We start from the raw sequence: 15,010 nt of genomic DNA, 5'->3' as shown, positions 1-15,010 counted from the left end.
ATATTAGATTCGACCTTCGTTTTCCGACCATATAACGACTGAAGCCGGTCGTTGAAAATTTATCACTCCCCTCTACTCAGGATGTAATTAATTGGGTTGACTTAGTTGCCATAGTTTGTACCTTACTAAATGGTAAGAAAAGAACTTTATCCTCGATGCTTGCTTACAAGCCCGACGTCACCTTTTGCCTGTTCAGATTTGATTTCAGAAAGAAAAAATATTGTTTTTATGTAGATTTGAACTTCATAGTTTGTGAAGTGCGTAAGTCATTTATGTAGTGAATAAAAGTCCCTATTATATGCATGACAACACTTTGAAGCAATGCGATGGTAAATTTTGTGATTGTTGAACAATTCTTTACATCATGTCTTTGAATAGCAATGGAAAATATGCAATCAAACTTGGATCACAAGGATCTATTTACAAAGCTACTGGCAATAATCAAGTAATACTCAATTCTATAAATAAATCACGGAGAGGAGTGGTTGGATTTGCTGCGTTTGTTTGGATAGCGTGTGGTGCATATGCATATCATACTTGGAAAAACAAAAAGGAAGAAATCTCGGAGGCCACGGAAGAAAAAATACCTGAAAGTGATCCAAATCTTCCTAAAACTATGGGAGAAGCATTGACTTTTAAGAAATTTAAAGGCTGGGTAGAAACAACGCCTGAAGAATATGCCAAGCATCGCATCTCATCCAACCCCAATGTTGTTTTCAACAAAGAAAAACGTAAGTAATGTATATATGTATCCCATAACTAGAGATCATTAAAAACGTTTTTTTAGTCGTTGTTTTTACAGTATACTATTTCTAATCGTTTCATACATTTTTATAAGTAACAACTGTTTTAGTTATCATAACAAAAAACCGCCGAAGAAATTATAACATTATAGCTGCTGAATATCTTATTATAAATTAGTTTCCTGTAGTTTTGACTATGTTCCGCAAATCAAAAGTGTGGCTACATGCTTATGTGCTCTACATGCTCATGTGCCATTCTTACCCAAGTCGGAAACGTCTGAAATTCCCATCAGGTCGGAAGTTCGATTCCCGCTCAAGACATATGGATATGCACCACTGATGATCCCTAACAAAAGGGAACATTAATGATTTTACAAATCCCCATATCCCCTTAAATATAATTAATTACATATTTCAATTGCAAAATTTAAATGTTTCAATATTTATGTTTATTGATGATTTTTTTTGCAGTTTGATTTTAGCAAAAACAAGTAAGTTAGTTGCATTTGATAAAGATTTGCTTGCAATGTAAAAGTCCCTGTTGAACCCCAACTAGCGGCTCATCAAAAATACTGATATTATGCGTGCAACTTGCCAAATGTAATTGTAATTTGGACCAAAATTTTTTTGAAATTACCATTAGTACGTAACAACAAAAATTCTAAATTATAATTACAATCACATGAAAATGTGTAATTAATTATAATCAATAGTAATTGATAGGGGCGCAAAAATCAGTTGGTCAAAATTAAAATTTGTGACTTAGGCTACACTTTCTTCAAAATCCAATTTGCACCCAATGCAATACAAAGATCAAAAAGGAGTCTCTTTCACGGCAGCCATTGTTAAACAATGGAATTGTGACGTTGCAAAAGCAACATTGTGCCTCTCCTGGCTCATTGAGCCTGACCAGAGCACTCAGTCTGTTCCAGGAAGAAATTAGCATCAAAGTTATATTGAGCCTATAAGCATGCTTATATGAAATTTTGAGACCAAGAGTCCAAGAATTAGGCTAGGTATGATTTATTTTACGTGCTGTGCTGGCGCTGTCTGGAGCTTAGCAGTCTGAAGTTTTGAGGTTCATTCACAACTTCACAAATTGTGCTTTATGAATATACGGTACCGTACTTTTACCTAATTTCCTCAAGTTATCAAACGGATAAAATAAACGCAATTCGTAGTAGAACACACCAATGTTGGGGTTGGGGATGATTCGCTAATATCAGTTTCTTCAATCTCTAGTTAGCATACAACCCAACTGTCACAAAACCCGCCGACATGCCAACAAATGTCAGCGACAAATTTAATTAATTGTATAATATTAGTTTTTTTTAAATCTGCCGGTTGTTTTATTTTTATCCACAGTTATCCGACAAAAATACTTACATCATCATAACATAGCATGATGCCCTCCTGTGCCATTGTTCTTTGTATACCGGACACTCGTAATATTATTACTCGATGATGAGCTGATTGATGAGCATTATTGCTATATCTTATCTTAAAACTTAAAAAAATGGTCTTTTAGCAACAAAAGTGCCCTTTTTTCATAATCCTCCCCCCCCCCCCCAGTCAAAAACCGTTTCGGCGCCCCTGCATATCTATATAGGTCGGTCATCGCCGGTTGCATCAGCACAGCGCTCTATTGAGATGAATTTTAAGTCAGCACATCATCAGCCGGTCATGCCACTGCTAGCAGGTGGCCTCCACATATATTTCCACACCATTCTGTCTTTTGCCGTTCTCATCCAGGTAATGCCAATCTTTTCTTCTAGGTCATCTCGCCATCTTCTTTTTGGTGTCCATTCTGTGGATTTAGCTCGGGGTGGCTGCCCCCCCGCAAATTATTTAAAAAAAAATCCTAAATCAAATGTTTCTAAGTTCAGATTTGCGTTAGTTTGACCTTCTTTGCGGATCGATCTCAATTAAAAGATCTACTTGTTGCAACAAGAGCGCTGCTCCTAAGATAACCAAAGAAAGAGAAGTACGGTAGCCGATAAACGCCAGCATGGTGCCGTTGAAGCTTAGTAACAATGATTGAAAAACGTTTTTCTTGATTTCTTCTGCTTTGTTTTTTCTTGGGAGTGTCAATAACGAGGTGCTGTTTGCTCAGTTTAGTATCTACGCGTATTAAGAGCTAAAGTTCAAATTGACCAGCATATAATTTGAAGTAGCCTACAGGCCTCGAAATTCGTTGTTGTTGACGGCGGACAAACGTGTCCGGTCTGAGCAGCTATCTCGGCGGACAAATTAAGTCTCACGGCTGACACACCAGTTTTAGCCGTCGATCGTCATGCTTAATCACTTTATCTTGATAATAATTCTTAGCCATTTCAGACCTACAACTAAGGTTTTAGAAGGCATTTTAAAAATTCAGTGAAGTCACTGTGAAAGGCTTTCATCAGACCAACGACTTGCGCTTGAAGAGTCAAAGCGCCGTGTAGCTGGTCAATACGTCACATAACTGATTAACTTCCACCGAACGAGGTCGTGTGGCTTATTGCGTCACAATGCTCTGGGCAGGAGTCGGAAAATTTCTACACTAATGCTACTATTTTCTGTTGTGCAAAGTTTCACAGGCTTTTTTCTTTAAGTTTATTTTTGCGTGTCATGTGAGCGAAAGTGAATTTTCCTTGGGTCTTTTCTTTCTTACAGTAATACCAAAACTTAACAAATTTTGTTGCATCTTGCTGTAATAGCCTACTCGTATAATCTAATTTAGTAACCAACCTTGCCGTATCATTATTACTCGGAGATCAAAGCCAAACATTGTGACGTAAAACTTGAACTTAATTGCGCGTAATTAGTGTAGAACAGGGGTAACCAAACTACGGCCCGCGAACTGATTTCATCCGGCCCGCTACGTGCTGCGGAAATAATAGCTGCACTACAACTGTTAAGGAAAAAAGTTACCAAACTTTTTGTAAAGGACTGACGTTGCTGTTGAGCTACACGCAACTTGCTTGTCCTGCTAAGTGCTAAATAATGATTTTTCCATATTGTTTCTTATGACATCACAAACTTTGTTGTTCAAAACACCAATGTTTGATCAGTGCTCTGTTTAGGCCAATCATACCAGCCAGACTAGACATCATAAGCAGAAGGATTTGGACAATTTAAGTCAATGGAGATTCTAAATAATTGTATATCTTCTCGCAATTTGCATCCGGCCCGCAGCTGTAATCTCGCAGCAATCAGGCCCTCAGAGAAAAAAATTTGGAGACCCCTGGTGTAGAAGTACCATAGGCGTCATTTCAGGGGTGCGAAGGGTGCTTGAGCACCCCAAAATGAAAATCTGAGGTAACAACATAATTGCGAGAGCACCCCTGGGTCCTGGTTTGCATACAAACAGCGCTTCCACTTTTGTGGTAATTACCACAATTGTGGAATTTTCATCATGCTTGTGGTAAAAATGTGGTAATGAAAAATTTGTGGTAAAAATGTGGTAATATGGAAATTTTGTGTGGAAATGTTGCCAAAATGTGGAAATTATAAATTTTGAAAATTTGACATAAAATACTATGAATAAATAAGAGAATTTAAACTGTTGTCCTCCAAAATCGAACAGATATGCAAAAAACTACTTATAATAGCATGTGACTAGCATGTTCCGCTGTTTTCGGTTTGATTTTGGAATGCGTCCTGACTTTTGACTTTGAAGGTAGGGTGACCATGTGATCATATTCATAGTCAATATGTCTTTCAGATTCTAGCTGCGGTGTCAAGTACAGTACTTTGCAGTGGCGTAGCCAGGGGGGAGGTTACAACCCCCCCTTTGGCACGCGTGTGACGTCACGATATTGAGAATGATGCTTTCAGTCTCTATGTCTCTAAAACAAAGTTTGCCTAATTTTAAACGAAACTGCATTAAAAGAGCGAGTTTTTCGAATGCTACACATTCAAATATCTCAGCCAGGAATTAGCAACAAGAAAACATGATCTTATTCTTTTGCTATGCCACCAGACAGCACCATTTTACAGGAATATTTATACCCACATTTTTGTTGAAAATGCTCTCAGAATGCACCAAATTTAAAGTAATTTTTCAAAATTTTCTGGAGAGGCCCCCAGACCCCCCGCCGCTGGGTGTCGCCTTTGGCGAAGAGGTCGGCGGCGTCAAAACTCCCCCTTTCAAAATTCCTGGCTTAGCTACTGGTACTTTGCTTTCTTAATTTGGACGTTCTGTTAATAAACTGAGTACGGTAGTTGTTTTAGGCCTTATTTTACACTATATAGTGTAAATATAACCAAATAATAGCGTTGCCGGATAAGGAATTCTGTCGTAATTTGAGAAAAGTTTAAAGCTGTTGAAAACAAAAACTTGCATTTTAGAAAAATTTTTAGTTCTGGGTAAAGATCAAAACCCTAACCTTATTCCTAAGTCTTACCTTAACCCTTACTAACTTTAATCCTAACTCTGACAACACCTGATAGTAACTATGGCAACAAGTGGGTAAAAGTAGCCACTGTGTTAATGTAAAAGTAAGTCGAAATACAGTTAAGATCGGCATAGGCACCGACTTTTCAAAAAACCTTGGGGGGCGAGAAAGGTGATGACGTCATAACCATAACGCTACTTTACTCAATTAAAATAGTCTTTGATTAAGCTTACCGTTTTGTTTATATTGACACCTAGGTCGCAAACCGAATTTATTACAACCGCTGCTTGAAACAATTAGTTTTACGCATACAGTACGCCTAGTCGTAATAATTTTGATATTATTAGCTCATAATTGGAACAGTTGGAAAACAAGCCGATTCATTTCCTTTTCGTGCGAGTGAATAACACCGATCAAGACAGTGAAGTTATCGAAATAAAACGCAAAAAATCATGATTTCAAGCAGAGTGGAAACCCGCTATCAGTTTTATTAACCTCGTATCGCACGTTTTGCTAATTACTTTCCTTCGTTTTCTCTTCTGTTTTTTATCGAAAGTCTTTATAGTCTTTTATCAAATACCGTATATACTCGAATATGGATCGAGATTTTCACAAGTGGTTTTCACCTCAAAAATACAGGTTCAACTTATACACGGGACAAGCTGTTGTCCCCAGCTCGGCAGTTTTCAAAATTAACGCATTTTTGCTGCGGCAAAATCATTGCCGACGTAGATTACGGAAAGTGAAATGGCGTCGGCCGAAGTAAAAGTTTTGAATACGTTTATTTGCAAAGATTCAAACTTAACTTTCAAATTTAATGATTTCTTGTCAATTCTAAACTTTATGCACTTGTTGAGCAATATGCAAAGCTCACTAGACAAAACAGCAAAAAGAGCTGTTTTAAGAGATCAATTTTTTTATTTTTGCGTGTACTATATAATCGTTCTTATTACGTAACATTCCATGATCATTAAAGTCGATGTCAAACCTGAGCGGCCGCATAAAACAATGATGTCAGGTTGGCTAGGTGATAATAGAGGTAAGAGACGTGAATGCAGGCAATATCTGCGACCAAGACCATTAAACACCTTCTGTTTTATCGGTTTTCAATTTAATTCTCACACATTGCGAACAAAACAATGCGTTCTGTTGAATCATAATTGATCTCACAGCGGGGCGACCTCGTTGAAAATAGCTCGTCTAATTTAGCTGGTTTACATAATACTGCAGTGAATAGTTACGTGACTATTCCAGCAGCGTAAGTTACTCTACACTCTACTTTGAAATTTCCATACGGTATGATTTCCAAGCTGTATTCATGTAATTGTTCGGTGTGTCGTAATTTCAACTCGATAAAGTTTGCTAAAATCGATTTCATGTTTGAAGTCACAAAAAATCTAACGGACGTTTGGATAACTCGTGAAATGAGAATAAACATTTAACCTCGCATTCGCTTTTTCACTACCACGCGTTTTGACTTTGAAGTTGCTCCTCACGCGCGGGAAGATAAGCAGTGTGTGACTGTGAGCGTGCGTGCGGTGCGCATCTCAGTAGTAATTCACGTTCCAGAGAAAGCCATGTGATCAGCTGCTCTTTTGCGGGCAAGAGTCATGCAGGCTGTTTTTCGCTTTCGGCATTCTCTAAGTCCGTTTAAATGATCTAAACCTCTCGCGAAGTATTTTATCTTTGAAACACCACTTGTAAAAGATTTTTGTTGCCCCTCAACCATAAATTTACGGGGGGCGCCGCCCCCCGGCCCCCCCGGGAGTCGGCGCGTATGAAGATCGGGTAAAAAATCACAGTAAAAAATGTGGTAATCTGAGGACAAATGTGGTAATACAAGTGGTAATCTAGCTTTGTAAAAGTGGAAGCACTGCATACAAAATACACCGATTCAAATGGAAATTTGCATTGCTAAATATCGTTTTTTTTTTCTTTCTTGAAAGTCGTTTCACCAAAGCGCAATATTTTCAGTGTTTTACATTTGTGTGTGGCACGCAGCGCCACACATATCAAGGGCATACATGATTGTACTATTGCGTAACAATTAAGCACAAACACGCGCACTGCGTCAAGAAGTGCCGTTCGAGAGAAAACAATTTGTCTGGCTCGAAGAAAATTGCTGTTTTCTACTCAAACGTCTACAAAAACATTCTGCAAACGGCGTCAGATGCAATCGTTAGCGGTTTCCCTTGTTCATCATACCGAATGGCAGACTTGCTACGAGAGCTGCTAGAGAATCCCACAATGAAAGACGACGAAATTGCTGTTTTCTACTCAAACGTCTATAAAAACATTCTGCAAACGGCGTCAGATGCAATCGTTAGCCGTTTCCCTTCTTCATCATACCGAATGGCAGACTTGCTACGAGAGCTGCTAGACTCTAGAGAATCCCACAATGAAAGAAGCCGATGTTACGAAAGTAAGCCAATTTTATGATGGTGATTGGGAACGCAAGGATTTGCTGCGTGAACGCAAACAGTGGTTCGCTTGTTGCAAACGTGACGGTGATGTTGTGACAGTGAATACGCTACGTCAGAAATTCATTGCACAGCCGTCAATGGTCGATATAATGCCAAATATATATGCAGCTTTGGTAACTTACATTGTTATGCCGACTTCTTGCTGTGAAGCCGAACGTTCCTTTTCGTTATTACGACGCTTGAAGACCTACCTTCGCAGCACTCAAACGCAACAACGACTGAACAATTTGGCCGTTATAGGTAGTCATCGCGAATTGGCGGAGAAATTAAACATGGAAGAACTTGTCACGGAGTTTGTTTCCAAGACAACGACTTGCAGAAACAAATTTGGATGTGATTAATTTATAGCAAGCCGCATTATAAGGCAGACGTGAACAAATTAAAGTCGAATATATTTCAATATTCAATGTAAGATCACTTTCGCCTCGCATGTAATACGGTACTTGTTTTCATTTCTATCTGATCGTTTGACACACCGCTGCAGTCTATTCGATTACACATACGACAAAATTATCTTTTAGGTTGATTCGACGTTTCATGACGTAGGCTAAACATGGTTGAATTTACTATTAGATTGAGTCATTTGTTTTAACATTTTCCATCGGTCAGGTTTTCAATTGATTAGCCTATATTGACAATTTTCATAAGATAACTTAGAGCACCCCTAATTTCGACAAATTTTTTTAAAAAAATTACGCCAATGGAAGTACCTGTACTCCTATCGATTCTTAGCGAAGAAATCACTTTTGTTACGCTGATTCAATGTCATCAATCGTTGAAGCAACGTAAAAATCGAAAGTTTTTCTCCTTGAATGGAAGCTAAGGGATACAGTATTCACATTTTCTAGATGCGCGCTAGAATGCGCTGGAAATTATATTATCGCAACAATTGTTCGTGCTATGCAATGACGATTTGTATCGCTAGTTCCTGTGTTATTTCTCGGCGGACAAATATGACCGATCTAGATGGTACTTCCCGCGGACATCACATGCTGTGAATTTCGAGGCCTGAGCCTACATTATAAAGCTTGGCGATATACAATGGCATATAGACGCAAAAAACATCAATGCTGACAAACAAACATCAGCATTTTGAATGTAAGCAATCAGTCGGCTAGAAAGTTTGCCCCCCCCCCCGGCGATTTTCAAAACCCGGCGCCTATGTAGGTTATTATAATTATAGACCAAGCCTATTTTTAATTTAACATTTAGCCTACTTGCCCTTTTTAATTCCAAATATATAATTATAAAAGCAGACCATGAAACAAACCAATACAAAGAAAAATGGAAGTGGGGCTGAAGGGCAAAAGTTGACAATTGACATTAACGATACTTACAACAAACCAACGATATTAGCAAATAGAAAGTCATAACAACCTTATGTCGGATTGTGTCCAATAATTCACTTGGTTGTAGGCTACAGTATACACAACGTCAGATGAAAAAGAAAGGGGACCCCGCGCGCGTTAGCTAGTTTTTATGTGGGAAATAACTTGGAAAGAAGGCACACAGCGCAGCATTCTATCAAATTGATTAGCTCCGCAGAGAGAACAAAACTTGCACGACGAAACAATCTCATGTGACTGCCTTTGAACATAATAAAACAGCAATAACACGTTTATTTTCTTCCTAATTTGTTTATAAAAGACTTGTATGCAATATTTAACTTGAATTGTTAAAAAGGGCGCACATTTAAACTTTGCCATGGGCGCCATTTTGCATAGGTACGCCACTGAATTGATCCAGTTCAGTACTTTACAGTACGGACATTTTGCGGGAGGGGGTAATTTTTTCAAATTTATGAGGACATTTTTCATAATCAGCCCATAATGTCGAATGTAATATTAACGAAAGAGAAAGGTGATAAAATATGGGGGAATGAAATAAGATTATAGGCTACTGCATTAGCCTTCACATAGAAATAATCTCCCAAAATGTAGATACTAAACTCGTGTAGGCTACTGCTTCAGTACATTTATAGCTCTAAAGATGAAGACAAGACAAATGTACTTTTCGAAACGTTCGCTGACCATGAGTTTAGTATCGACGTTTTGGGCTCTTACTTTTTGATAAATTAACCAGGCATTCCAACTATTTTGCTCCTAAGAAATAATAGGTTTGTTTAAACTCTTTCAGAACGAGTGGAAATATACAAAATATATCGTTATAAGTGGCCTTCAATTACGCTGAAAACTGGAGTTCCAGTGGATTTGATCAAAAAAGATGAAGATGGAAATTTATTATTTGATGACGAAGGCTACCCCATTCGCACTATTAAAAGAGGAAAGTTTTTCCAATTTTTGCATGATGATTTCTTGCAATTTTGTGGTTTTTTCGGAATAAAATAAAATTAGCAAGCGATTTACTGTACGAGATTAACTGCTAGAGCAATTACAGCCATATACGCAGTTTGAACCGGAAAATAAGAGAGGTTGTAAAATGGAAAATTAGTTATCTGCTGAAGATATGAAAATGTACATTGAGCTTGTGCAAACATCAATACAATGAAAGTTTAATCTGGTGTGAAACAAACTTGGGCAACTAAAAAAACAAAAACGCTTTTAAAACTAATTAATAACTTACGTGTTTTAAAAAAGTATGTTTAAAATTTGGCACGGTTGCAACAGTGCGAGATGTAGACTTAAACACGCTGTGGCTGGTCGCTAATTTAGAAATGTTTCAGAGGGTGGGCTACCAAAGGGCTATCAAAAATCTTTCAATATAGGGAAAAAATTCACATTAATCATTTTTAAAAGTATAAACAACTCTTAGATGTTTTATAAAAAGAAATACTTTGTCGGCTATGACGACAATGCAGTAGAGGATCTAGAAAAAAGTTGGGGAAGGGTTAGAGTTTTAATAAAGAAGAGTTTATAAGATCAATGCAAAACTTAATGTACGAAAAGGTGAAGGCGGTGTGGAAGCCTGCTCCCGGAAATTTTTGACAAGTTTAATCTTGTTTTGGTCACTTTTCAGGTGCAATAATGTTTTTTTTATCAAGATGCACATTTTGTATGACCATAGGTCGCTGTATACATAGTCTATGAAAACAAATTCACCCAAATTAAAATTGGTTTTGAGTAGAAGGTTTGGTTTGAAATTTAAGTCAGCCCACCAGGCTATTTAAAATAAATTCATTTACAATCACAGGATTTCAATAATCTATTTCTTGAAAATTTGTATAGCCTAGTGCAGCGTTTCTCAACCTGGGGGTCGCGAAGGTCCTGTCACAGGGGTCGCAATGAATTCTTCTGGAAAAATGAAAAAAATTTGCAGCAATCACTTTGTATACAGTAATGTCGTAGCAAGGGACTAATTGGTTACACTGTTACAAAAGGGAAGGCGTAGCTCGGTTGTAGGCCAATTTATCATCGTTTGTTCAAGTAGAACGAATGAACTGAGCCTGTTTAACAGTCTCAAAACGTTAGTTGTCGAAAAACCTTGGTCTGCGAAGTGAAGAAAATTGCGGTCGTCGTCGCCGTGTGAGCCTCTGGGGGCGAGGGTCTATCCTTTTACAACCCCAGATTCACGATGCTCCCGGACAACACTGGAAGGCTACTAGAGAGCAGCCAGTCTTTGGTTGCATCATTAGGGTTGCCAGATGTTCACTATTGTAGTGAACAAATCACTATTTTAAGAAAATGTTCACTGTAAACTATTTTGCTAATAGTGATAGTGAACATGTTCACTATTTTGACAATTAATTTTTGTCTACAATTCTGTCAATATATTTTAGCCAATAGCCATGGATTAACCAGTGACTATACACTTCTGCTGCTTAGAGAGTAAAAGCACACGAGTCTGGTGCTTTGAGGAAAAGCCCCTAATATGCTACCCCAGTGTAATTTCGCCAAAGCCAGGCTTGGCCAGCACGAAGTCTAACAGTGGAGTGTACACTGTACAGCCTACGTAGCTGACAAACTGAAAGCCACTAGCCTGAGCAACTAACAGCCTAGAAGTTTGGCCATTTAACTGTTTGTTTATAGACTGTGTAGGCCAGCTACTCAATCATGTGTGATGTGGCTAATAAGTTAAGATCATCGCTGGAAAAGCGGACTAACTTCTGTCAGAAAGAAACTGCACCTAAATTGTTAAAATTTGTCCAGTATGCAATGTCTATCCCTGTATCTAATGCCAATGTTGAGAGAATTTTCAGTGTTATGGGTAACATATGGACAGATGAGCGAAACCAGTGGCGTAACCAAGGGGGGGTTTGGGGGTTACAACCCCCCGCCTTTGTCACGCGTGTGACGTCATGATATTGAGAATGATGCTTTCAGTCTCTATGCCTCAAAACAAAGTTTGCCTAATTTTAAACGAAACTGCATTAAAAGAGCGAGTTTTGCCAATACCAAACATTCAAATATCTCAGCCAGGAATTAGCAACAAGAAAACATAGACATAGCTCTATTACCGAAAAATGCCCAAGAAAACATGATCTTATCCTTTTGCTATGCCACCAGACAGCACCATTTTACAGGAATATTTATACCCACATTTTTGTTGAAAATGCTCTCAGAATGCACCAAATTCAAAGTCATTTTTCAAAATTTTCTGGGGGAGGCCCCCCAGACCCCCCGCCACTGGGTGTTGCCCTTGGTGAAGACGCCGTCGGGCTTTGCCCGCCGGCCGTCAACCCCCCCCCCCCCCTTCACAATTCCTGGCTACGCCACTGCTTTGAGAACTTTGAGGATGCGGTGGCGCGGTTTCAAAATGTTCACTATTTTGAGGAAAAAAATCTGGCAACCCTATGCATCATCCATGACACGCAGACCTTCCACTCCGTTAGGTGGCTTGAAGACGGTACAGTCATTGGTGATGTCCGTCTGCGGCAGGGTTGCAAGTATCGGTTCCAAATCGCTATTCGATAGCTCTATTCTCTACTTTTTCAATATCGATTACGTCATGGTCTTTTCTTTTTTCCGCCAATATCGTTTATGGTTTTTCTTTACTTTTTTTTATGTGAATTGATATTCTTTATTCGATTGTTTTGCGACTTTTTTCAAGCCTTTAATTCTACTTAATAATAACATACGACGGACAAAGATATCATAACGTATTTTGACGCTCATGCGAGAAAAATGATATTCGAACAATACCGATCAAGCGGAGTTAAAAGAATAAGCATTTTGTTTGAAGTTATGCATGATTGAGCTGAAAGGAAGCACTGGTAGGCAGTATAAAATCAGATACGTAATTTGTATTTTTTTTGTAATTGCGTTTAATATCGATTAGCCTATTCTTTATTCTCTACTTTTTTGGGAGGCTAATGAAATCGGATATTTCTCTACTTTTTTGTTTGACAATCGATATCGATTTATCCCCTCCTTTTTTCAATATCGACTTGCAACCCTGGTCTGCGGTCGGTTTCTCGGCACCACATTCACAGGAGGAGGAAGAGGCCATTCCCCATTGGTGCATGGTTGAGCGGAAAACCCGACGCCCGTACGGAGACGGTTGAGGCGTACCCATGCCTGTCTTGGTAATGTCAGGCCAATGGGGCGTGTGTCGGCGTCGGGGATGAACGAATAAATTCTGGTGGTGCTTGACTTACATTCAGAATTCCATTTATGGTCCGCCCAAGTAGCCGCAGAGATGTCTTGTTTATCAGCTTCGTTGACCAGAAGTTGAGCGGCTGGCACGAATGGGTGTCTTGGGTGCTCGTTTGGGAGAGCAGAGATCTTGTGGTGGAGAAGGTGGGTAGGCTCCAGTCCAGTTCCCGTCGGCTGAGAGACAGAGTGGCTTCTTCGCGACGAAGCTCAGCGGTTTGGATGCCATCGAGAATGGGGAGATTGTCCAATGGTGTGGGACGCAGGCATCCGATCACTGTGTGCAGGGCGCTGTTTATGGCAGTGAGCACTGCGGCACCAAACAGGTGTACAGTACTCTGCTGAAGAGTAGACACGGGCTAAGACTGCTATACGCAAAGTGTCAGCCCTCGGCTCCCCAGCTAGAAAATTGCGGTAAGAGTGAAGAATAAAGTTGTTAATAAACATTTGTCTCAATCAGACTTTAATTATTGTGCAGTTACGTTTAGTGAGTGAAGAGTAAACGTATTTCAGTGCTTATAAATATTTCAGTTTTATAGCCTACTTACCATGGACAAGAAACAAAAATATTTTGAAGAGTATTTAATGTTTGGCATTACTTCCATAGTTAGCAACAGCATTGAGAAGCCACAGTGTGTTTTGTGCAATGAAGTTCTCAGTGCTAAATTTATGAAGCCATCAAAGTTAAAGGGCGGGGAAACCCTAATTAACTCTTCGAGTTTTTTGTTTCAGCGTGATGTCATTGTATACAACATGCGTTTTAGAAAAACAAAAATTCAAATTTTGTTGCCCTTGTCTCACTAAGGCCGCTTTTGTTAGATCCCCGTTGGCGAGGCAGCTCGCGTATCCAGCTGTGACGTCACAAGGCACATACAGTATTGTTCGAAGTAATTGAAACTGTCAAGAAAACAGGCTGAATTTGTGTTTATTGCGATAATTTAACAGATGTGTATAGTTTAATACCTAATGTGGCCTCCACCTTCTTTCAATATTGCACGAACACGGTTTGGAACAATTTTTAGGTGTTACAAGGTCAAAGCCTGCAACACACAACAGCAGTGCAAAAAAATTAACTGTTTTTTTTTCGGTAGAAAACCCTGACATTGCAGCATCTGAAAGATCAGGCCGCGAAAAGTCAAAACACAAATGCCCTGGAACAGAAAATAGCTTCCCAGTTTCTTTGGTTGGTGAACATATTCTCCGGATCCGTTGTCAGCAGGACATTCAGCAGCTTTATAACGTAACCTTAACAAAAACGTTAAGTGAACGTCATTGCAAGAATTGTTAAGTTTCATTTTACAAGCATTTATCTTCAGCCTGTTTTCTTGACAGATTCAATTAATTCGAACAATACTGTATGTACCTTGTGACGTCACAGCGTACGGCGTCACGGCTGGATGCGCGCGAGTCCTTGCAAACGGGGATCAAACAAAAGCGGCTTTAGCGAGACGAGGGCAACAAAATTTGGATTTTTTTTTTTCTAAAACGCATGTTGTACACAATGACATCACGCTGAAACAAAAAACTCACAAAAAGTTAATTTGGGTTTCCCCGCCCTTTAAAACGGCATTTAGAAACACAGCATTCCAATCACATCAGCAAGCATTTAGAATTTTTTCAACGCCATGAGGCTGGTTTGAAACGCCAAACATTAAAAGTTGTGACATTCAGCAGTTCTTTGAAATTAAACGTTATTGAAATGTATTTTTGTGCTAATTTTTATAGCTTATCTATAGAAAAGAGAGCAGGAAGGGGGTCGCAGGCTGTATTCAACACCTAAAAGGGGTCGTGAACCACAAAAGGTTGAGAAACACTGGCCTAGTGTTATGTAGCCTAGGGCTTCCTGAACTTATTTG

The 15,010-nt window shown here is 39.0% G+C and overlaps 1 protein-coding gene across 1 annotated transcript; it reads left to right on the top strand.

Annotated features, from left to right (window-relative positions):
- Positions 1 to 238: 238 nt before the first annotated feature.
- LOC145780387 (uncharacterized) lies at positions 239 to 9,966 on the top strand. Its single transcript, XM_082592079.1, has 2 exons — positions 239 to 731; positions 9,742 to 9,966. The coding sequence occupies exons 1-2, from the start codon at positions 365 to 367 to the stop codon at positions 9,951 to 9,953; spliced, it is 579 nt and encodes a 192-aa protein (XP_082448205.1). The 5' UTR covers positions 239 to 364; the 3' UTR covers positions 9,954 to 9,966.
- The last annotated feature ends 5,044 nt before the right edge of the window (positions 9,967 to 15,010 follow it).

This window comes from Aplidium turbinatum, chromosome 1, assembly GCF_918807975.1.
Source record: "Aplidium turbinatum chromosome 1, kaAplTurb1.1, whole genome shotgun sequence".
Taxonomy (NCBI): domain Eukaryota; kingdom Metazoa; phylum Chordata; class Ascidiacea; order Aplousobranchia; family Polyclinidae; genus Aplidium; species Aplidium turbinatum.
This window is presented reverse-complemented; position numbering and strand designations above follow the sequence as displayed.